The sequence below is a fragment of the Podarcis vaucheri genome, assembly GCF_965113315.1.
Source record: "Podarcis vaucheri genome assembly, chromosome: 14".
NCBI classification, from domain to species: domain Eukaryota; kingdom Metazoa; phylum Chordata; class Lepidosauria; order Squamata; family Lacertidae; genus Podarcis; species Podarcis vaucheri.
In genome coordinates, this window is record NC_138752.1 from 37,889,977 (window position 1) to 37,913,633 (window position 23,657).

General features: G+C 40.6%; 1 protein-coding gene across 7 annotated transcripts in view; it reads left to right on the top strand.

The window, feature by feature from the left end:
- The window catches only part of LOC309518699 (ankyrin repeat and fibronectin type-III domain-containing protein 1-like), a 373,330-nt gene that overhangs the window by 48,577 nt on the left and 301,096 nt on the right, over nt 1-23,657 (top strand). For 3 of the 7 annotated variants that reach the window (XM_082199046.1, XM_082199043.1, XM_082199045.1), the window contains one exon: nt 5,096-5,350. The exons of 2 other annotated variants lie outside the window; for them this stretch is intronic. In XM_082199046.1, coding sequence (XP_082055172.1) covers nt 5,229-5,350 — 122 coding nt within the window. In that variant the 5' untranslated portion in view covers nt 5,096-5,228. Of the gene's footprint in view, nt 1-3,272; nt 3,368-5,095; nt 5,351-23,657 lie in introns of those variants that run through there. 2 more of the 7 variants (XM_082199050.1, XM_082199049.1) reach the window with 2 other exon arrangements.

A 23,657-nucleotide genomic window follows, 5' to 3' on the forward strand; every position in this document is an offset into this window, starting at 1 on the left:
AGAGGTTTTAGGGATTTAAGAGTCATGAAGACTGAGGTCTGAATTCAATGCAAAGTTATCAAAGAGACTTGATCATTGCAGATCTCACCCTTTTGAGTGATTTGCAGAAAAGAAACATTGTGATTTTCCTGTGGGACTGCAGTTTGCCTTGGAAGAGAGGAAAATCCTACTTTGGGAAACATTGTTCTAAATAAAATCAGTACTCAAAGCATGGCCTCACCTGATAATTTTGGCACACAGGAAGAGGCTATGTGGAAGGAAACATTCCATGAGATACAGCAGGTGGCATTCGACTAAGTTTTACTCAAAGTAGATCAATTAAAATCAATGGACACAACTTTGTCATGTTTATTAATGTCAGTGGATCTACCCTGAGTAAAACTTAGTTGAATTCCACGCAATGATCCCAAACTATTTAGTGGTTTAAGGCTGCAATCATAGGTATACTTTTCCTGGGAATAAACTGAACATAGTAGGGTCTACTTCTCAATAAACATGCATAGATTTGTCCAAACCAGCCCCTTAAATTGTGCCTGGAAGCTGATTAGCATCCACTACACTAGTTCTTTAAACATCCAGGTGTAACATTTTTTTCCTGCTTCTTTCTTTATTTTAAAGCATTCTTATCTTGCTCTTCAACCAAGAAGGTTCCTAGAGCCACTTACAAATGTCATTGATAAGACAGCTTCTGTCCTCAAGTTAATGATCTAAAAGACAGGACACAAAAAGAAGAGGGATTTGTGAAGTAGGAGGAGAAAAGCAAACTCTGGCACTATTTCTTAGCTGGAGAGGAAGCAGCCAAACACTGGTTTTTAAGTAGAGTGGATGGAGAGGCTCTGCAGTCCTGTCTCTGCCATTCCCTCTCCTGAGTCAGATGGAATCAGCTTAATTCAGTTAACAAGCAGGCTGCCACATTATATTCCAGCTTTAGGTTACGAACCGTCTTTTCAAGCAGCCTATGTAGCTGCACATATGCAGCCTATGTAGCTGCACCTATGTAGAGCACATTACAACTGACTTGTAAAGTTGTTTATAATAGTGGCCAGGCCATCCTTCTCTTATATTGCAGTCCTAACAGTGCAGGTCTAACCACATTTACTCAAAAGTAAGCCATATTGAATTCAGTGGGGCTTCCTCCCGGATAGGGTTAGGGGATTGCAACACTAATCCCCAGACTAACCATTTAGCCCATCAAAAGTAGCTGAGCTTTGTACCGCAGTGACATTGCTTGAAACTTTTTTCAGGCTCTTTACAGTATATCAAAACTTAATCTCACTTTTATAGATGAGACTTTCCTTTCTACCATAGTGTGCCACGGCCTATTAAAGTACTTAGAAAAATAGGCAAGTGCAGTCAAACAGTGTCTTGCAGATAAATTCACTTTTGTATGTGTTCCAGAATAGGGATTGATGAGTCAGTCTGTTTCCAGCCAGTGTTGATCATTTGCTCACTTATAAGTCTGATCCCATCCCATTTCCTCATTAATTTACCATTTTTTTAAAAAAGCCTAGGGCTTGCTGATCAGAAGGTCGGCGGTTCAAATCCCCGTGACAGGGTGAGCTCTCGTTGCTCGGTCCCTGCTCCTGCCAACCTAGCAGTTTGAAAGCACATCAAAGTGCAAGTAGATAAATAGGTACCACTCCGGCGGGAAGGTAAACAGTGTTTCCGTGAGCTGCTCTGGTTCACCAGAAGCGGCTCATTCATGCTGGCCACATGACCCGAAAGTTGTCTGTGGACAAACGCCAGCTCCCTCGGCCAGTAAAGCGAAATGAGCGCCGCAACCCCAGAGTCGTCCGCGACTGGACTTAACGGTCTGGGGTCCCCTTTACCTTTACATATTTTAAAGTTATGTGTGTTGTATTTTTTTAAGCAAATAATTTGGGACATTTGGCAAGTGTGAAAGGTGATGGATTCTTAAGCTCGTGGATCAGGCCAGTTTGCTCCAGAACTTCAAAATATGAAATTCTTCAAGCATCTCTATTCAATAACAGACTTTTGGGTGTGATTTATTACATATTATTTTCCCTTCCTTGCTGTTGCCTCTTCTGTGTTTTTCTAATATACATATGTTTGGACCTCTGACCCCAACCCTGAACTTGGTTTTATAAAGAACTCTTGGAGAATGGGTTATTACCAATTTGAATGGTTAGTCCCCCATATAGAGGGTAATATTTTGTCTATTGTAAACATATTTTATCTTATAGAAATGCTGACCTTTTATATGTATATTTTTAACTTCTGTACATTTTGATGCTTGTATCATATAAATTGAAACATTAAAATCACGAGAGAAAAGTGGAATTTTATGCTACTGGATATTGCTTGGAATTGAGATAACTGGTGGCCATTTTAACACATGAGTGGTGAGGTGCTAGTATTTGATCACAAACACATTTCTACTCATGTAGAAAGAGATGTTTTCATATGCCTATCGTAGTGCTGCAGAATATATTACAGCTCCCCACCTGTAAGTCCCAATTGTAGTTCACTCAAGTCGATAGGAAAGTGCAGCCAAGCAAACCCTGAGAAGCTTTTGCTTTACTCTTTCTTATCTCTTGTTACATGGAATATTTAGAGGCGATATGTTGCTTCTCCCCCTTTCTTCAGACCTCTCCCTCTTGCCTTGCAAGTCTGTGGTATGTTAACTCCTCTTTCTCCCTTGTGTTGCTTAGTAGCCAACAATTTCTTCTGCGTCAGGTAATAATTATTATAGCCCTCCCAAGGTGTCTGTGATTCCTAAAAATGCTGTCTGCATCTCAAAGAGCTTCATTATAGGGTTTGGATGCTTAATGCTGATAAAGTGTGTGTGTGTTTGTTCCCTTTCTCACTGTGTCCTTTGCCCACCCTATAAACTGCTGCTCCTCTTCTCCCCCCACCCCAGCCTTGGTGCCTGATTCCATTCTGTTGTTCCTGACCTCATTTGGAATATTGCATATCTCTGGATGGCAATCCTGTGCCTGATAAGAGATGAGGGATGGAGTGTGAGACTGAATGTACATGTGAGAAGACCGAGAGCAGGAGTGAATGCTGTTTTGATCCATCTCTCTGCAAGTGAATTGATTGCAAAAAGAAAAGAAGAAAATTTAATGCACCATCAAGGCAGACGTGGAGTTATTTGAATTTGGGGAGGGGGATGGAGGAGAGATTGCCCGGACTTAATCCAAAGGTGAATGGGGTCTCAGGGCTGCACTCTCTTCTCATAAAATATTAATGGAAACAAGAAGGTGTTGTGAGAGGTTTTCTACCTGCTGCCGAGCAGCTGAAGGGGAAAAAGAAAGAGATTCATTCAAAGACTGCAGGGAGCTGCTGCTGCTACCGCCGCTGCAACAGAACCTCCTAAAGCCGTTCAGCTGAAAAAAGCCAGCAGGTGTCTTATGCACATAAATTGGTCTAATTTGGGTTTGTTTTTCTTGTCCTCTTGTCATCCTTCACCTCCTTGCACCCCCTTGTCTTCTGCCCTCTTTGCCTTTCCTGTGTTTTTGTGTTCTGCTATACTTGATGTTTAGGCATCTGCACCACTTTTGCTTGTGCTGGAGCATGAGAAGAGAAATTGTGTGCTAGTGGTTACTGCTTTGTACAAATTTGACTGAATGCAGGTTTTGCAGTTAATGATATCTTGGAATAATCCTGTTTGCAGAGATGAGGATGCAGGAAACAGAAATAGTGATAGTTGCCTCTAAAAATTTCTGATATACCAGTGAAAGCACAGCATAGAATAGTACAGCATTGAAATTTTCAAACATATCATAGGCTTTCACCCCCTTTCTCTTTTCATTCCTCCTTTGAAAGCAGCTGGCAAAAAAAATACTGTTGATACTGGATGCTGTGTTTGAAACATGGAAATCCAACTAATGGAATTAATAAAACAGAATAAAAACAGATGCAGAAAAAGAATTTGTTTGCAGGGAAATTATGTGACAGGCTTGCAGTATTGACTGCTCCTTTATTGTGTGTGGTTGCTTTCGGCAGAAAAATAGCAGTTAACATTTAATTTTTAATATGGCACGCACAGCAGAAGGTTGGAAAAGAATACAAAACAGTTTGTTAATTTGATGTTCCTGTTCATTTACTCTTGTCCTTTTTGTCTAAAAGGTAATTAAATGTGTTGCTATCATGTATTTTCTTGCTTCTTGTATCCAGCTGTGCTGCTTCTCAACTGAACTTTAATACCTACATGCTCATTAGGGTTCAAATGAGTTTATGAAGACACATCAACCTCCCATCAATGCCTCTTTCTGCTATCCCCTCTATGGTAGCAGTTTGATCAAGGGAGTTAGAGATCTGATAAGCATGAGTGTAGCTGACTAGCTGAGGATTTTAAGAGGGACAATTGCATTCTGCTATGCAGAATTGCTCATTGGTGGATGCTGTATTTTCTAGTGCTGAAACAGAGTGCTGGGGTGCAGATAACTGTAAATAATTTCTAAATTAATTGAGACCTAATTAATAATAAAGATTTATCATGATAGAGTAGGAAAGGGGCTGCTATGTGAGAGGGATATTGGTGCTGCTGGCTCTAAAGCACAACAGTGTACAGGAGGAGTCCAAAGATCTTGTTATTAGTACAGTATATGTGTAGTACTTGGGTCACTAGGGTTAGAAGTATTTGACTACACACAGCCCAGTTGTTCAGGACATGTAATGATTTTTTAGCTTTCTAATACTAAAGGTTTCTTTCTCTGTACCATGATGAAAAGTGATTGAGACTTAATATACCTCCCCCTTAATTAAATGCGTCTTTAAAGGCCAAATGCTCTCCATTTCTGATGTAGAGGCATGTCTTTTTGAAAACCTTACACAGTAGGAACTGTGAAATATAACCACTCTGTACTAAAGGATTCCCCTTTCCCCAGATGGGATTATTTTTCTTCTTAATTCAGTTCTGCAGTAAATGCGTGTGTGTGTGTGTGTGTGTGTGTGTGCGCGCACACACACACACACACACACACACACACACATGGAAGCACTGCTTTCATGAGTGTGTACTTAATTCCTATATGCTGTGTGTTGCTTTTGTATGAAAAATATCAGTGCATGAAAAATCATGGTCTGCCCTTCCTAAACTCCTTGCTTTCTGTTTCTCTAACTCTCCTAGCACACCTGCTCAGCACAGCAAGCACTGTCGACAAATCCTGAGAAATGCAAACACACTGGCTCTAGCATATGAACCTGTGTGTAGATTCAGGCACACGTATGCAGATGGTAGAAGGTCACACTGCGCTGGTGCCATGTCGTCTTTTGGAAAGCTTACAGAGTACTTCAGCCTAAGGAAGTCGAGGAATGAATTTCGATCAGATCGGCGGAGTAGCAGGAGGAGTGGCAGCTATTGCTGTAGTATCACCGAATGCAGGTAGTGGGCAATTTTTTTTAAAAAAATAAAATTCTTTAGCATGCGTATATGCCAGGGTAACTGGGATAGGGGGAAAGTGAACTGCTCCCACTTTCTGTGATAAGTCTTCAGTTAAAACGGGAGTTCTGAAAAACAGGAGTACACCTAAGCACTGAGGTCTCCCCATTCCTATAGTAAAGTATCGGATTACAAGCACACCCAAGCAGTATATTCAACTTTCCTTAGTATTATATATAGTTATCTTCACAACTAGTACCAGTGGTTGTACTTCAGTTCTAAGTACATTTCCATCCCAACATTTCAAGGAGGGTTACTTTCCTATTTGTTCTAGTGAGCCCAGTGATGCTGTGTCTTTTTGAAAAACAGATCCATTATCATGGCTGGCCCTACCATTGGAGAAAGTGAGGTCTACCTTAGGCAGATGCTAGGGGGCAGCAGCTCCCACCAAGCTGGTACCCATAAGCTCTCCAAGCATTCTCTTCTGCTGGAGAACAGAACTATGCATGGTTCATGACCTCTCCTGTACTCCCCTTCCCTCCAAAAACGTAGCCTGCTGTCTTAGGAGCAGTGGCAGATGGTTTCCTGTCACCAATGTTGAAGCAGGATTCAGCTGCCAGTGTGGTCAGCTTCTGTACATTATATGGAGAAAGGAGCCTGAGTATTACAAAACACTGAGTAATCATTTCTTACCTGAAAAAGGTTTCTGTTAAACACTCATCCTATTTTATTTGTGTGGTGTCTTTTATTTTTACTAGATTATTGTGCACATATTTCCAATTAAGCTTATCAATAGGAGGAGGAGGAGATTGGGGTCCATCAGACTTAAAGCTACGGAGGGAAAGGGCAGGTTATTACTGTTGACCTTAGTGAAATCACTATCATTTTGCACTGCTCTATGCACTGGAATCTAACATGTAAAACTAGTAAAAAACCAAATCGTAGATTGAATTCTCATGAATGTAAACAGTGATTATATTATTACAGTTATTCATGAGTGTTTGCTTTAATATCTTTCTGTCTGTTTCACATGTAGAGACACTCATTCTTTTTCTCTCTAAGAACGGGAGTACTTGATATTTTCTTTTTTGCCAGGAGGATTGGGGTGAGTGAAGTCATGATGGGATGTTCTGGAGTACCTTTGCCATTAAGACAAAGCATTGGTTTTACTCCTGTAACAAGACTATAGATATGTATTTGTTAGAAGACTAAATCTATATTCCATAGCTGAACTCTTTTCTTTGGATGTTATTAACAAACTCTTTGGAGGTTATTAATGTTGGTACTAAACCTTGTAAATACCTGATCTAATCACCAGATTGAGTGTGTGAGGTGGTTGAATGGTTGTTCCATTGATATTACTGGTCCCATTTTGAAGTTCAGATGAAATACTGAGTGGCCGCTGGGACCATATAACACCAGTCCTAAAAGACCCACATTGGCTCCTAGTATGTTTCTGAGCACAAGTAAGATTGTTGATGCTGACCTTTAAAGCCCTAAATGACTTTGGCTCCACCCCCATTGTTCAGCCCAGACACTGAGATACGGCTCAAAGGGCCTTCTGGTGGTTCCCTCATTGCGAGAAGTGAGGTTACAGGGAACCAGGCAGAGGGCCTTCTCGGTAGTTGCACCTGCTCTGTAGAATGCCCTCCCATCAGATGTTAAGGAAATAAACTATCTGACTTTTAGAAATAAATTAAAAAAATTGTCCAGTAGCACCTTAGAGACCAACTAAGTTTGTTCTGGGTATAAGCTTTCATGTGCATGCGTGACTTTTAGAATACATCTGAAGGGAGACCTGTTCAGGGAGGTTTTTAATGTTTGAGGTTTTATTGCATTTTTGATATTTTGATGGGAGCTGCCCATCCTAAAGGGATCAAGAGCTACCTGAGGTCTATAGACTTTGTGCCCCCCACCCCATTGTTTCATGCCCCTATATGGCTCTCAGATCTTTGGGGGAGGCTTTTACTTCAGTTCCACCACCATGGGAAGGGGCCTTCTAGGTGGCTGCTCGCTTCTCTTGGATCAGCCTATATTTTGTTACCATTAAACAGAATATTTGTTGTGTATGCTAATCTTGGCATGCAATATCACAGATTATTTAAAAGTCAAAGTAGCACTTTTCAGCAAGATACATTGGTCATAAGCTTCCAAGGATGATGAAATTCAGAGCTGGTCTGATCACCGAAAGTTAAGGAATGTCGGACGGTTTATACATACTGTTGCACATATTGTTGCAGTTTTTCTCCTGATTTTTTTCGTTATCTTAGTTTGTTGAATTTTTTCCAGCTTGTATGTGTAGGAATGTTTTTCCAGCTTGTATGTGTAGGAATGTTGAGCACCCACAATAGCCATTACAGAACATGGCAGCTATTGCTGTATCTCAGCTCCAAAATAGAAACTGGAGTGTTACTGTTACTTATCTATGTAACCATTACATGCCCTACTGTAGATACTTGTGTTTCAGTGTTTATCTATACCATCTATTTTAAGATTTAATTGGTAACCCAGGAGAAATAAATCTGTGCCATAGAATTGCTCACACAGATGCTGTAGTGCATAGTTTGTGTGCTGCTGGATTACGTTTATGTCGATATAAAGAGAGTAGCTATAGATATTAATAGGTTTCTTTTAATGAGCTTTTCCTTGCCTCTCAATCTTCAGAGACTCAGTAGTGATTGTGAATCACACTGGTAGATGGCATTTTGGATCATCTCAAGATGGTTGGAGACAGACTGAAGCCTTTTAACACTGTGCTTTTTCTTTATAGCTAATTTATTTATTACAGTATGCTTAACAATATACAAGCCCAGTGTTGCAATTTTAAAATCCAAAAAGTTGGTCGACTTCAGTGAGCTTTCATGTGTTTCAGGTAGTTTTTTCTTCCTGCCACAACATAATCCACCCCTACAAAAGCTCTTGGGGTCGTCTTCCTAGTTAGCTTCTGTCCATTAAAGCAGAGAAAAACTTGTTACAGGCACAACTTCCATCTTCTTTGATGTAGACCACTGTTTCTCTTCTTCTCATGGGCTTCCATAACCTTCACTGGTGTTTTTTTTAATTACAGCTTGGGATACAAAATTAACATGATTACTCAAGGGACCTGAAGTTCTAGTACTTTGCAAGGATACAGTTTGTTAAATATTTATGTATTTCATCACAGTTTATTTTTGAATTGGAGTACATGATTCAAACAAGAAATCATTCATCAACCTTTGGTCTCTCATCTTTTACAGTGTGTGCACTGATCCTGCTATTCTTTTGTGACCTATAATATATATATTTTCCCCCTGATGGGCCACCAAACAAAATATGTCCTATTTTAACAAGAGAGTGATTGTGTCAAGGGAGGAAATGACATTTAGCTTTGGTTGCTTGATTGAGCTGCTTAGGCTTTGCATATTAAACCACAAGAAGCTTTAACTCTGCTCTTTGATGGAGGCTTTTCCTCATGGTTTGTTGTCTCATGTTTTTTGCATCACTCAATTGCAGTCTAGAAGATGCAAATCATGGGATGGGATAAAAATGATGTGGCTGAAATGCACATGCTCTTTCAAATGTGCTTATTCTGATTTACCTTGTTTTAGGTAATAATTTTTGGGGTGGAGAAACACAGGTAGGGCAAAGGGTAGAGTGGTGTTACCAAAGTAATACTTGTGAACTGCCCTGAGACCTGTGGCTATAAGGTGTTATATAAATAAAATGATGATGATGATAATAATAATGAGGATAATAATAATAAAAAAAGTAATAATAATAATGAAAAAGCTTCTGCTGTGGCCATCACTTATCACATTCATCCTGGCTGAAATAAAATTGACTTTGCAGAATCTTTTTTAAGCTGTGCCTCTCAGCAATACTGCTTTAACGGGAGACAAGTCATAATTATACCCATAGATACATGCCACCAGCAGTTCATGAATGATATTTTGAGAGAAGGGAGGGAAAGGGGTGGAGCTCTTCCTGCTCCAAAAAACTCCATGAAATTTATTGGTGTCTTTTGTTCCCCACTTCAGAGAGCACTTTTTAGGAATTGCCTAAGAATGTGGGTACCGTTAGAAGCTACACAGTACGATGTATTAAACATTGTGACATTGTATGTAGTACTACCCATCTTAATTGTAAATTATTTTGCAGTATTGCAAAGGAGGTGTGCATTTCCTGCAATGTTGTTTCCCCATATCTGAAGACCAAACTAGATGTGATGACTTCCGTGTTTGCTTTTTGTTTACTAAACAGCAATTACAGGATGGAGGTAGATTTGGGATCAGACCTGTGCTGCTGTTTGACCACAGGGGGAAGGCCTCTATTGGAACTAATTGTAGCTTTATTTCTTGGGCAAAATGCAGCTGTGGGGATTGGGCATCTAAATCAGGATCATAGCAGGGTGAAAGAGCCAAATAATTTCCCCCTGTCCCACGCTGTGATCCTGATCAAGATGATCCCTTGCTGGTATTTAGTAAACAAAACCAAGGCTGTAAGGGGTTAATCATGTGCTTACTATTATTTCTATTTGGCGAGAGAGAGAGACAGAGAGAATTTAAATGATAGTCTTTCGTTCTGATAATGAGTGACAGTTTTTGCTAAATGTAAATTGCAAAGTAGTCCTAAAACAGAGTTATGGCTGTCTTAAACCCCTGGGGTGAAATTTATAAAATGGAGTTACTTTAAAAGAATTAGTTGTATTTCTCAAATACTATTTGGTTTGGAAGAAAGTATTGTGTTTGGCATAAGATTAGATGTGACTGAAGGCCATATTCTGGAACTATCTTGAAAGATTGTCTTGCAGTGATGTTGTACTCAGGACCATATGTTTAACAAAGAGATTATGTGTTAGGGATAGCAGTCTATAATTGGTGATGTTAAGAAACCTGGTAAATGCTTAATGTGTAGTTATTTTTTCATTTATATCCCACCATACCTCCAAGGAGGTCCAAATGGTGTAAATGGTTCTCAGCCATATTTTATCCTGACAACAACCCTGTGAGGAAGGTTAGATTGAGAGAACCTGGCTGACCAAGGTCAGTTAGATGTACTTCATGGCTGAGTTTCCTGGTTTCCTGGGTTGTAGTCCAATACTCTAGCCACTATACCACGTTGATTTTGAGTATTAGATATCTTTTGGCTTTGTTAGAATGGACTGGATGCCCTTGGAGAAAGGACCTTTAATGTACCATTCTGGCAATAGCACATTATAGAAAGTATAATTAAGAATGAGTTTTGGGCTGCCCCATTTCTCTTCTGCATCAGTTCCATCATTGTGTGCCAGCTTCAGTTTAAACCACAGTTTACTGTTGCATTTGGACTTGGAAACTGTGGTTTAACGTCAGCTTACTAACCAGATATGGTCTGCATGGGCCTGATGCCCAAATACTTGGAGGGCATGGAAATTCTTTGGAGATCTGTACTTTAAAAAGGGTAACCTTGTAGAAAGCAACAAAGAGTCATAACCAGCAAACAGCCATGCATTCAGTTTTACATGCCACAAGAAAGTATTGCACATTAAAGATAAGAGGAGGGAATGCCCCTTGGCAGATTAGATTTGGAAAAGGTTTCAAAACCAAACTGCTGAGTTTGGGAATACCAACCACTGCTGAAAATGGGTGGATACAAGTTAGATACAAAATTGAATACAAAGTTATAAAGACAAACTGGATGAAGAAGCCTGGGTAGGCCATCTATTTATTCCGAGTGTGGATCCAAGTGATGCCTGCTGATGCAGTTGGCCCCGCCCCTGGGGAGGTCCTGCACAGTAACCTGCCTGCGATTGGCCTATTTGCAGGCCAGCTATGATCCAACCAGACCCCACACACAGCACTGCCATGGGATTGCGCGGGGGAGGGGGGGAACAGTACCAGATTTCAACACTTCTTGCCCAATAAGAGGCAAGCAGACTTACCAAAATAAACCTGTTTATTTCCTGTTGTGTAGTGATGTTGTACTTGGTTATGTGTACAGCCTGGTTTTGTGAATGTTTCAGTGTATGTTCATATAATAAGCAAACTCAAATTCAAAAAGCTTTGAAGACCACGAGTGCCAATCAAATGACCCACTACTGAACAATGTTTTGATTGAAGCTTTTGCACAAGCTGGTCTAGAAGTGGATACACAGCTTGTATCCACCAGGAGCCATGCATTCAGAGTTGTAGACCCAATTTTGTAGATCTCCCTTCTAGTTGTGGTCAGACACAGGGCCTTGCAGAGTAAGGCTGAGGCCCGGGCCAGGTAGATAATGTGTCCTCCCCCCCTTTTTTTACCCTGGGGATAACTGAAGTCTTATAAATAAGTAAGTATATAAATAATTTTCACAAACATTATGCTGACAAATAATTTTATTTCAAGGCTAGAACCTTATCTGCATATAAAGACAAATTGGAAAATATAGATATACAATAGTGTTTTTTAAAAATACATAGGGAATGTATGCTGACCAAGGCCCCTTTTGCAATCGGAGGCCTGGGCCAAGTGGCCGGTATGCCCCCCCCTGTCTGGGCCTGGTCAGACAATCCCAGTACCCACCCCCAGCCTTTGACCTTCAGGTGTTTGCTGTAGACTTATTTTTATCCATACAGGCTTTTAAACTGAGTTCTGATTTATGGTTTTCACTTTTTTTAGCATTGTGTTATTTATTTCACAGAATTTATGTACGACTCCCTTCATCTCTGGTCATTGACCATGCATGCTTGTGGTTCAAAGGGCCAGAGGTTCCCCACACCTGAACTAGATGATTGATAGCAACATGAGTTGCTTTTACTATGTTTCTAGGTTGTTGGAACATATTGGTATTAAGGGTAATTGTACACACATGATGATTGGTGAAAAACCTGGTTCTTGTTTCAGGAAAAGGAAGTTTTGACTTGTGAGTCATCAATGCTTGAAAGCGTATTTTATGCTCCACCCACCCACTGCTTCGTTGCTGAGTCACTGTTGGGTGGATGGAAAATTGTCATCACCCTGATTTTGTATGCAAGTTGATGGAAGGAAGCAATTTTTAGAGCTGAAATAATATTTACATTTTAACTCTAAAAATTGCTTCTTTCCATCTAAGAAGAGCTCTTATTAGATGTTGTGACTAGAGGAGATTTTTCTAACGTGGCTTTGCAAAAAGAAAGGGGAAAGAGGTTGAATAAAGCAGATGAGTAAAGTTTCCCCTTTATTAGAGAAGTCACATTCTCAGTGTGCTGAAAAGTTTCTGTGGGAAGTGCAATCCAATCCAATATCCTAATGCTAATTGGATTTTTCTAATTAGGAGTGATGCCTTCAGTATTGTGATTCTGGGAGCAATCCTTATATTTAATATTTTATATATTTATATCCCTCATTTTATGATACCTCCTTACAGGGGGATTGCAAAAAAAATTAAATGATGCAAACAATAAAATAGCATAAAATGCAAAGACATGTGAAAGAAAAGGCAATAACTTTTCATTTGTGTATTGTTTTCCAAGGGGAAATGGGCAACCATTTCAGATAATGAAAATGGTAAATTTCACTGTTTCATACACAATTTAGTAACTTTCATGAAGGAGTAGTGTGCAGAGTGGATTCACCATAAATTCACAGAGGGTTGTATCCAGTCCTTTGCCAGGGCGGCACCATTGGCACAATGGGACTTCTGCTTTCTTCCCTGCCTGCTCCCCCCAGGGAGGGTCCCCCAGTCCTATGAAGTTGATGGGCAGAGCAGGAGGGATAGAAGAAGAAAAGGAACTTCTGTTGCACTTATTGTAGTCTTATGCGCCACCAACAGAGCTGCAGTGTTGGATGTGGCCCAGAGTTTGTGAGTGTTGCCTAATTACAAGCACTCAGCTCATAATGCACACTCCATAGATTTGGACACATGGTAGATCAGCCACTTAAAGTCAGAGAGCTACAGTGGTGCCCCGCAAGACGAATGCCTCGCAAGACGGAAAACCCGCTAGACGAAAGGGTTTTCCGTTTTTGAGCTGCTTCGCAAGACGATTTTTCCTATGGGCTTTTTTTTCAAGACGAAAACGTCTTGCAAGTGTTCTGATTTCCCCCCCGCTTCCCCCCTTTTTCTAAGCCGCTAAGCTGCTAATAGCCTTTTAGCCGCTAAGCCGCTAAGCCGCTAATAGGGTTGCTTTGCAAGACGAAAAAACCACTAGACGAAGAGACTCGCGGAACGGATTAATTTCGTCTTGCGAGGCACCACTGTACTTTGCTGAAAGTTGACAGCTCACTTTTTGTCCAGAAATTGATTCTTGCCCTTGCAACTGAAGGTTGTGTGAACTGGCCCTTAATTAACAGACAAGAAATGTGCTATTCATAGGTAGTACGCACTTTGGGAGAAGTGGTGGGTGCAATGTAGATTTACAGAAAGATATCATTGGAAAATAAGATTTGACTAAGCCAAAGCAAAAGCCAGTAGAGCTTATTCTTACTTTAGTTTAAATTGATTAGTAGGAGATTTGATAGAGATCAGTAAGCAGAAAACTTCACACTGCTTTGATGAAATATTTTACATTGGGGTTAAAATATAAATGGTTTTGTTTAGTTTAGATTAGTTAGATTTATTTATTGCTTCACAAATTGAAAGGATGCCTAGAAAGCAGGTAAAATTCCACATGTATTTGGTATATATAAACACTTTTCATGGGAGGAGGTCCATGGCATGCTCCTGAGCGTCCAGACAATGATTCCTAATGTGACAGCTTGTGGATTCCTACATATTTCAATGCTTTCGCTAGCCAGAGGCTGTGCTGAAAAAGATTTTTTTCATCCGACCATTCCCATATTCTGAATGCTTGCTATGTGGGAAACAGCTTTGTGTGTGTTTTGCTTTGCATTATTGGCATGGATGAATTTGAGTTTGATTTATTGAGGCATGTCATATTTATTTAGTGAGTTTTTGGTAAATACCAGCCAGTTTGGATGTTACTTTCATTAGGCAGTTGTGGTTTTAGCTGATAAGCAATGTGAAAGCTGTGGTCCGAGAGAAAAGCTAAGGGAATGATTGATAGACTCTGTACTTGAAACATGAAAACTTGAGTGCTGAAGGTGGTAACTCATCACCAGCTGAAGAAAGTGAGAGTAAGAAATTATAAGGTGTATCTAGTTCCACAGAATAAACATATAGGTGTTTATTTAATTTTATTTCCATTTTGGCTAATGGATGAAGAATAAACATGTCCTGTTCATTACCCTTGAGTCAATGTAAATTAACAAGGGAGGAGAGGGCAGACTTTTTTGACAAGAGTTGGGGCACTGTATTTGGATTTTTCATGCATGTTTAAGTCCTGGGCAATTAGCTGTGTAAATACTTTCTGGAGAAACTGCACTGTGGTGGTGACAATCTGAACAAATTCACTCATCATTTATTTTAAAATGAAAATTACAGTACAAATTTAAGACTTGAGAGGATTGAAAGGCTGATCCTGTAGACGGGCACTAGGCTATCTTTAGAGAGCTGAATATGCAGTGTGTGCACTTATGTGGTTCTGCAGATTTGCTCTGAACCCAGAATATAGTTTGAAGGCTCCTGAGACCATCACCTTGCTGAAGCTAAGCAGGCCTGGGGTGCCGTCAGTGTCTGGAGGGTCAACTGCCTAGAAACATCACTCATGCTGCCTTGGACTCCATAACAGAAGAAAGCTTGGGATATAAATGTTAAAAAATTAAAAAATTAAAACCATTACAAAGTGCTATATCATGGAAACTAGAATGTATATTAAAATATATATATTCTAAATGCAGTAGTGGTGAAATTTGAAAGCCTGGGTCTGTATTCAGTAATTAATAAAAAAGTAGCAGCAGTCTAAGATTTATATATTGAGTTAGATTATTTCCCTGCTACCTGGGTAAGCAAGGATAGAACGTCAATAATAGATTTGGATTTTGGGGTGTAGAGGTAGAGAACCCTTCCCTTTTATTAAACTTACAAATTCTATAATTCTTTATAATTGGTTATCTAGCTGGGGCTGATGGAAGTTGGAATCCAACAAAATCTGGATGGCCACAGGTTTCCAACTCCTGTCTTGAGGCCCTTTTTAATTCCACAGTTCTGTTCCGTACAATATCTTCACATTAACTTGAATTTTAAGTGCTGGAGTGGTCAGGCTGCTTCTTTCTACTGTAATAAGCTACAGTACAGCCTGCATAGAATTTAATGTTTTGAACTTGGTGTGTTGGGTATGTTTCCACCCACCTGCTATTTGAAAGCAAACACCTGCCTACAGTAAAAAACAACAGCTGCCTCATATACCCTGAGAGTAGCACCCATCCCACTTGTCCGCTTTGATAGGCTAGCTGTTCAAAGTACAGAGAGTCTGAGGTTCCACTTTTCTTGAGGCCTTCAAGGGCTCTACCTGCCCCCTGTCCTCCTGAGGTCTGATAAAGCCAGATCACAGTCACAGCCTGTATTGTACTGTGTCCAGGATGAAGGAGATTCTGAAAGGGAACGTTCCAGTACTTTTCTCTTTTCCCTAGGCTAATTGAGAGAAGCAACAATCACTTTGCTTTGTGGTCCTCTACTGCTAGTTTATGTAAACTGAAGTTTGAGACAGAGCAGTTTATCTCTCTTTATCAAACTTGTTTTAATATATTGCTTCTGAACACTTAACAATCACATAAACTGTAATTTGTGGCCCATATTTCATCTACTCATTCAAATATTTGAATGGATTAGGGAAGCACCTTATTAGTTATGCAGAAAATTTAGCATGACTCTTTAGAGCTTATTTGATTCCTCAAACTGTTCATTCCACTTCTGTTATTTCTAAAAGGAAAGCTTTATACTGGCCAGTTTTAAGTTGTATTGGAGTAGTTGACTTTTTAGATGCACAAGGTATGAGATCCATAGGGGGTCCATAGGTCAAAAACCAGAATAGGTCAGAAAAGCAATGAAGTGCTTTCATTAGACCATAGAACATCAGTGCATTAAAATTATTTTTGCCTGTTCTCTGGTGGAGAAAAGTTATTTCATTTTACACCATGACACTCTGAGCAATCTTCTGGGGTCATTCTGCTTAGGAAATTGTGATAATCAAGGATGTGAAGGCACAAATTACTGGCAACAGTGGTTGCTGAAAATATATTGGATTCTATTTGTATCTCATGCTTCTTTCATAGAGTTGAGAGTGGCATAAGTAGTGTTCCCTCTTTTTAGATCATTCCCTGATTTTAGTTCCCTTTTTTGCTATTTAATGAGATGATAGTTTTCATGTGTGTTCCACATATGTAAACGAAGGTTTCCATAATACGATTGTCAAGATCATAATTAATAATTGTTACTTCTCACTTAAAAACAGCTTACTTAAGAATTCTACTTGTCTCTTTGCTCATTGGGGAAATATGTAAAATCTAGATATGATGTATTGAAAGTGTTTGTCTGAAACCCTCCTCTATAATGTGATATGACTACGGAGCCTGTAAGCATAATTTTATGGTGTGTCCACACAAGCATTTTTCCTGTGTCAGTTGGCACTGATAAGGAAGAAGATAGTAGCTGTAATCCCAGACTATTGCTATTTGGCTTTTGTGGACAGCACAGCTACCCCTGAGCCTGCTCCTATCTGTCTATGCTATACTGAGAGTGGGGGGAAGCATATGGGTTAACTTCTAGTGGGGAAAACAATTCTCAGAGGCCTGTTTAAAAATGACTTCCATGATTTATTTATTTGTTGGATTTATTTATATCACACTTTTTCTCCCAGGAGCTCAAGGTTGTGTATATGATTCTTTCCCTCTTTCTTTATCCCCCAGAGTGGGACGCGGGTGGTGCTATGGTCCAAACCACTGAGCCTCTTGGGCTTGCCAATCAGAAGGTTGGTGATTTGAATCCCCACAATGGAGTGAGCTCCTGTTGCTCTTGTTAGTTTCAGCTCTCTTCACTGTGCAGCGAAGTGCTTGTCACAAGACAATGTTTACATTCCACAGTCAGAGTACTGTTGGGTTTTCCCACGGGAATGGGAAGCTGGATGTGACGTACACTGGTTTCCTGTTTTTCACTGTTTCCCCTCGGTGCTTCTTCATTCCGAGGAGAAGGATGTGTTGCTTCTCTGCTCCCGCAGAGGCAAGATGCATGTTTGTAATTTCTCAACAATGAACTGAAAATAAAGCAACTTTAAGCATGTGGCACGTACTGTTCATCATTCCGTTGTGCAAAGGACTCTGCAATCACAACATTTTGGTTCCGGGCCCAGAAAGACGTAAATCAAACTGAAGACTCCAGCAGTCGAGTCGGAATGCCGGCAGAGGTACAGAGGAACGGACCGCGTTATCTGCTCTGCGCGTCAAGTTTGATTGATGAAGGTATGTGCTCATGCTCCGAGCAGCCTGCCAGTTTCTAGTTTATGGCTTTATGACTGGACTTTGTACTTTTAAAGCCGTTTTGCCGCGATATAGGCTAAGGCACAAGCTCACAGCTTGGATGGCTGGAAAAGTGAAAGTACTTTTTACAAGTGCTTTTGGGAAGTTGTACAGTGACGCAGCTTGATTAAAACAGCAATGATGGCTAATGCAAAGCTGGTTGATGCTTTTGGGATTCCTAAGCTCAATAAGAAAAATTACACGGAGTGGGTACTTTATGCAGAGGCAATTCTGCGGAAAGAAGGTCTGTTTAATGTTATTACAGACAACCCCCCAGCTCCAATTACAGCTGAATGGACAGCTAAGGATTCCAAAGCAAGGGGAACACTTACATTGATAGTATCCCCAGAAGAGCTCTGTCTGTTGCGTGGAAAGACCACAGCCAGAGAAATTTGGAACTCTTTAAGAGAAGCGCACTTGAGGACAGAAGCTAGTTCCTCAATGTACTATTATGCCAAGCTGCATGATATGGCTCTTGCTGAAGGTGGAGATGTGCGTAAACACCTGATGGAGATGCAGAATCTGAGACATGAGCTGCAACAGAGAGGACTCAACTTTCCAGAGGCTGTGTATTCCTTCATGATACTACATTCTTTGGGTCCAAGTTGGGAGTCCGTTGCCACTCAGATTGCTGTTCAACCAACTGCTCAGCTCACAGTAGCCTATGTTACTGCCGTGATCCAGAATGAAGCAGATCGCCGGGGTGCTAGCTGCATGAGTAAGGGGGAGTCTTCACAGACGTCATCCCAGAATGCAGTGGAACCACCAGAGGGCGCCAAAGCTTTCAAGGCAGTGAAATGCTACTCGTGTGGACGTCTAGGCCATATGAAGAGGGAATGCAAATATCCCAAGGCCAAGACAGAGCAGCGCAGCGGAAGTTCATCGCGTGGAAAAGGCCAAAGCAAAGGCAAAGGTCCGGTGTCCAGGACAACGCAGCACAAGGCAATGGTCTCACGCTTCACTCCAAAGGTTGCAAAGGTCCAGAAGACGTCTAGATCTTTCTTCGTTGTTGATTCAGCAGCTACCCACCACATGTGCAACGATAAGAGACTGTTCGTGTCTTTTACACCGCAGGAAGGTGCGATTCACCAGGCGGATGACCACACGATCCCCAGTCAAGGCTACGGAACTGTTGTTCTTCACAGTTTGGACTTATCGATACAGGATGTACTTTATGTTCCAGATGCCACACACAATCTTCTCAGTGTGATGCAGCTGAATGAGCGCAACATTGACGTTTCCTTCAAGAACAAGAAATGCACCATCACAAAGAAAGACGATTATGTGTTGCATGCTGAATGTGTTGATCGTTTGTTTGTTTTGTATTATGATGATGTTGTGCAGAATGAGACTTGTTGCATTGCAGGTTCTAACAAAAGTTTGCATGCAGGATGTATTCATGATTTTCACAGGAAATTTGGTCATTTGCATTTTGAGGCAGTATCTAAAATGCCTACCTTGGTTGAAGGTATGACTATTAAACCCTGCAGGTACCACATGAAGTGCAAAGCATGCGCAGCAAACAAGGTGAAAATGGCTGCGAAAGGTAAGGTGTCTAGTAGGCAAGCTACAGAACCATACCAGATTGTTCATGCTGATTTAGTCGGTCCACTATCGCCCTCTTTGGGTGAAAATAGGTTCTTCATGGTTCTCATTGATGCATTTTCCAGGTATATTTACGTGTATAATCTCAAGCAGAAATCAGAGGCTTTTCCAAGGTTCAAGGAATTCTGTGCTTGGTTGGAAAATGTGCATGGTAAGAAGATAAAAATTCTTTTCACAGATCGCGGGGGAGAATTCACTTCTCAGCAGTTTGAAGCTTTTCTGACTGAGAAAGGAATTCAACACGATTTGTCCAGTCCTCGCTCGCCATGGCAGAATGGGCTTTGCGAAAGGGCAAATCAAACATTGCTTCAAGGGTTAAAAACCTTGCTGCATGATGCCAATCTTCCAGAGAGTTATTGGGCCGAAGCTCTCTCGTGTTTTGTTTACAGTTACAATCGCAGGTTATCTTCAGCGATTGGTTGTACCCCCTATGAGAAGATGTTTGGCAAGAAACCATACATCAAACACATGAAAATTTTTGGTTCTGACATGTGGATTCACTCGCCACAAAGCTCCAAGTTAGGCAAACGTGGATTGCATGGTATCTTTCTAGGTTATCAGAAAGGTTCTTACAGAATAATGATGACTGACTCTAAGACAATTAGGCTCACAAGAAGTGTTGAGTACAATGCCAAGTGGGGGGAGAATGTGGGAATTTTCCAATGTTATCCTGATGACAGTGATGAGACTGAAGATAAGCAACAACAACCCACACCCACTGATGAAGGTTCTGATTCTGAGTCTGAAACTGAATCGGATAATTCAGAGGATTTCAAGAGTGCGAAAGCCTCTATGCGACCCTCTGAAAGCTCTGATCAGGAATTGGAAGAACCATTGTTCACAATAGGTCATTTTTCTCCTAAGAAGGAAGAGGAGAGTGTTGAAGACCAAAGGCTGATTCGCAGGTCACAAAGAGCCACAAAAGGCAGACCTCAAAAGAGATTTGCTGATGAATTTGCTAAGACAGCAGTAGCAGCTGTTAAAAGCTCCAAGAAGGTATTTGAACCTTCAAGTTTCCAAGAAATCCAGGATTTGGATTCTAAGGAAGCTGAGCCATGGTTAAATGCTATGAAGGCTGAGCTTGATTCCTTAGAAAGGAACAAAACTTGGGAGCTAGTTCCCGTAGTTCCAGGAATGAAACTGCTTGGAAGCAAATGGGTCTTCAAAGCGAAGACTGATCAAAATGGCAAGATAGTCAGACACAAAGCCAGATTGGTAGCCAGAGGTTTTGCACAGGTACCAGGTGAAGACTATCACGAGACCTACTCACCCACTGTGAGATATGAGAGCATTAGGCTTATGCTCAAGCTAGCTGCTGAGGAGAATCTACACATTAGTCACCACGATGTGAATACAGCGTTTTTGTACGGATCTCTAGGTGAATCACTTTATATGCTTCCACCTGATGGCGTACAGGTAAAACAGGGATTTGTTTGTGCTCTGAAGAAGTCCCTTTATGGTCTCAAACAAAGTGCACGGTGTTGGCACACAAAACTCACTGAAGCATTGTTTTCTCTAGGTTTTCAGCAAGGGAAAGCTGATCCATGTGTATTTGTCAAAGAGGAAGGGCAAAAGAAGCTGTATTGTTTGTTTTATGTTGATGATATTTTATTCTTTTGGAAAGATGTCACAATGTACAATAATGCCCTAGCTCAACTGAAAGAGCACTTTGACATGAAAGATCTCGGTGAGGTAAACAACTACCTATCTCTGGAAATAGAGAAAGATCAAAGTGGTAACATTCTAGTACACCAGTCAAGGAAAATTGCTGATGTGTTAAACAAACTGAACCTGATGGATGCTAACCCTGTAGACACACCGATGACAACAGGTTATCAGGTAGAAGACACTGAAGAAGCATTTTCTGACACTACACTGTACAGAAGTGTGCTAGGCAAGCTAAACTTCATTGCCAGATGTTCAAGACCTGACATTGCTGTTAGCTGTAATTTGCTAAGCAGACAAGTTAACAATCCTACTGTTAAGGATTGGAAAGCTCTGAAACGCATAGCACGCTATTTGAAAGGCACTATGCATTACAGACTGAGATTTAACAATCAGAAGTCTGGTGGTCTTGAGATTTTTGCAGATGCAAGTTTTGGAAGTGACACTACAGACAGGAAAAGTACGTCTGGAGTTTGCTACATGTACAATCAGGGTCTATTTGATTGGTCATGCAAGAAGCAAACAGCAATTAGCTTAAGTACTTGTGAAGCTGAACTGAATGCACTGTCTTATTCACTTAAGGATTGTGAATGGTTGTTACAATTGTGCAAAGACATGAAAATTCCTGTCAAATGTCCAATCCAGGTTTACCAGGACAACAAAGCATGTTTGGCTTTGCTGAATTCGGAAGGTTGTAAGCAAAGCACGAAGCACTTGCAATTGAAGTTGCAACATGCTAGGGAACATATTCAGAAGGGACTCGTAACGGTGTCCTATATGCCAGGTAATGAAATTCCTGCTGATGTATTGTCCAAGATTGTGTCAAGGGATCAACACTGTACCTATGTACAGAAGTTGGGTTTGTACTGATATTGTACGAACACGCTGCCCAGTGATGTTCACAGAAAGGGGGAGGATGTTAGTTTCAGCTCTCTTCACTGTGCAGCGAAGTGCTTGTCACAAGACAATGTTTACATTCCACAGTCAGAGTACTGTTGGGTTTTCCCACGGGAATGGGAAGCTGGATGTGACGTACACTGGTTTCCTGTTTTTCACTGTTTCCCCTCGGTGCTTCTTCATTCCGAGGAGAAGGATGTGTTGCTTCTCTGCTCCCGCAGAGGCAAGATGCATGTTTGTAATTTCTCAACAATGAACTGAAAATAAAGCAACTTTAAGCATGTGGCACGTACTGTTCATCATTCCGTTGTGCAAAGGACTCTGCAATCACAACAGCTCTGTCCCAACTCCTTTGGATATATTGGGAGCAGCATCCACTGAGGTTGTAAACTAAAGGGTGGATTGGAGTGGATGTCCTGTTGTTAGGGGATGGGACCTCTGTGCTTTGCATGACTTCATCTTCTTCATATGGTGCTTGGTTTGTGTCCCCATGCCCCATCTTTTTTGAAAGCCCTCTCAGTCCCATGTTTTGCCCTCTTTTTAGCCCCCCTCCTAGTCAAGCTCTTATTACAAGTGAAATTAGATGTGATCAATACAGGAGACTGAGAGGTAAAACTGTGCACCCTGATGCATTGTCACTTCATCTCAGCATCGGTGCCATCACAGAGTATTGCTAGGTTATCTCCTAGAAACAGGCAGCTGGCATGAGACATGACAAAGCGGGGGGCGGGGGAAGGGAAATGTGATTGTGCTGGAAGATATGATTTCTGTGCACAGAAGTACTGTGTTTCTCCATGTTGCCATGTAGCTTCTGGCTGGGTCATGTCAGAGTTTCTAACTTATTTTACTAGGGAAATTCCAAAAGAAACCAATGTTTTTGGGGGGCATTTTTTTTGCTAGCAAAAGAGAATACCAATTATGAATTGATTATTCTTTTGTGTTCATCATCATACTTAATATATTGAGATAGAAATATCAACTGCTAAGCTTTCTTCCATTGATGTATACATAATTGCATTTGTGTGAAGAGAGTTCTGGCCGTGACGACAACTTTGTGAGATAGCTATCTTTTGGGTAATTACAGTTATCTCATGATCTTATCATGATCTTATCAGTATATCGCAAATAAGCAAATGTTGCACAGTTTAAATTAATAGATGGATCTTTAAGAAACAGTCTTTATTAGTACCTGGCTGCATTGCTTACTGCTGCTGATCCTCAATTCAAGAATCGAGAGGTGACAGTGTCCAATAGGTAAAAGTACAACTCTAGCTATGTGGGAAGAGACGATGGCCCTTGTGGTCTATTCCAACTCTATGATTCTATGATTCTATGATTCATTTCAAGCTGGTTTCAGATATCTCTTTTGAATGAGTGTTAGAGATGAAAGAATTCCAGTGGTCTCAATTTAAATATTATTAAGAATCAAACTTTCTGATTTGTTTGGGTCTTAGACCATTGCTAAAAGGATGTTATAGACAAGCAAATGCCAGTTAGTTTAATTCAATAAAACTACTATCCATCAACTAATTATAATGTACAATAGAAAAGGAGGAAGGAGTTCTTGAGGAGGAAGTAGCCTTTGATATGTGTTACTCTTTCCACACCCCAAAACTATAGAGATGAGTTTTGAATGTTTGTCTGGTTTGCATTTAATAAGGCAACTAAATAAATCTGAAAAGTTGCTCCAGAGTAGTTGAATGGAAAGATTTAATTATGAGTGAAAATTCAATGAAGTACAATTAGTCCACTTTGCATTTAGGGGTGGCTGACCTGTGACCTTCCAGTTTTAGTTAGACTTCAGCTCCCATCAGTCCCA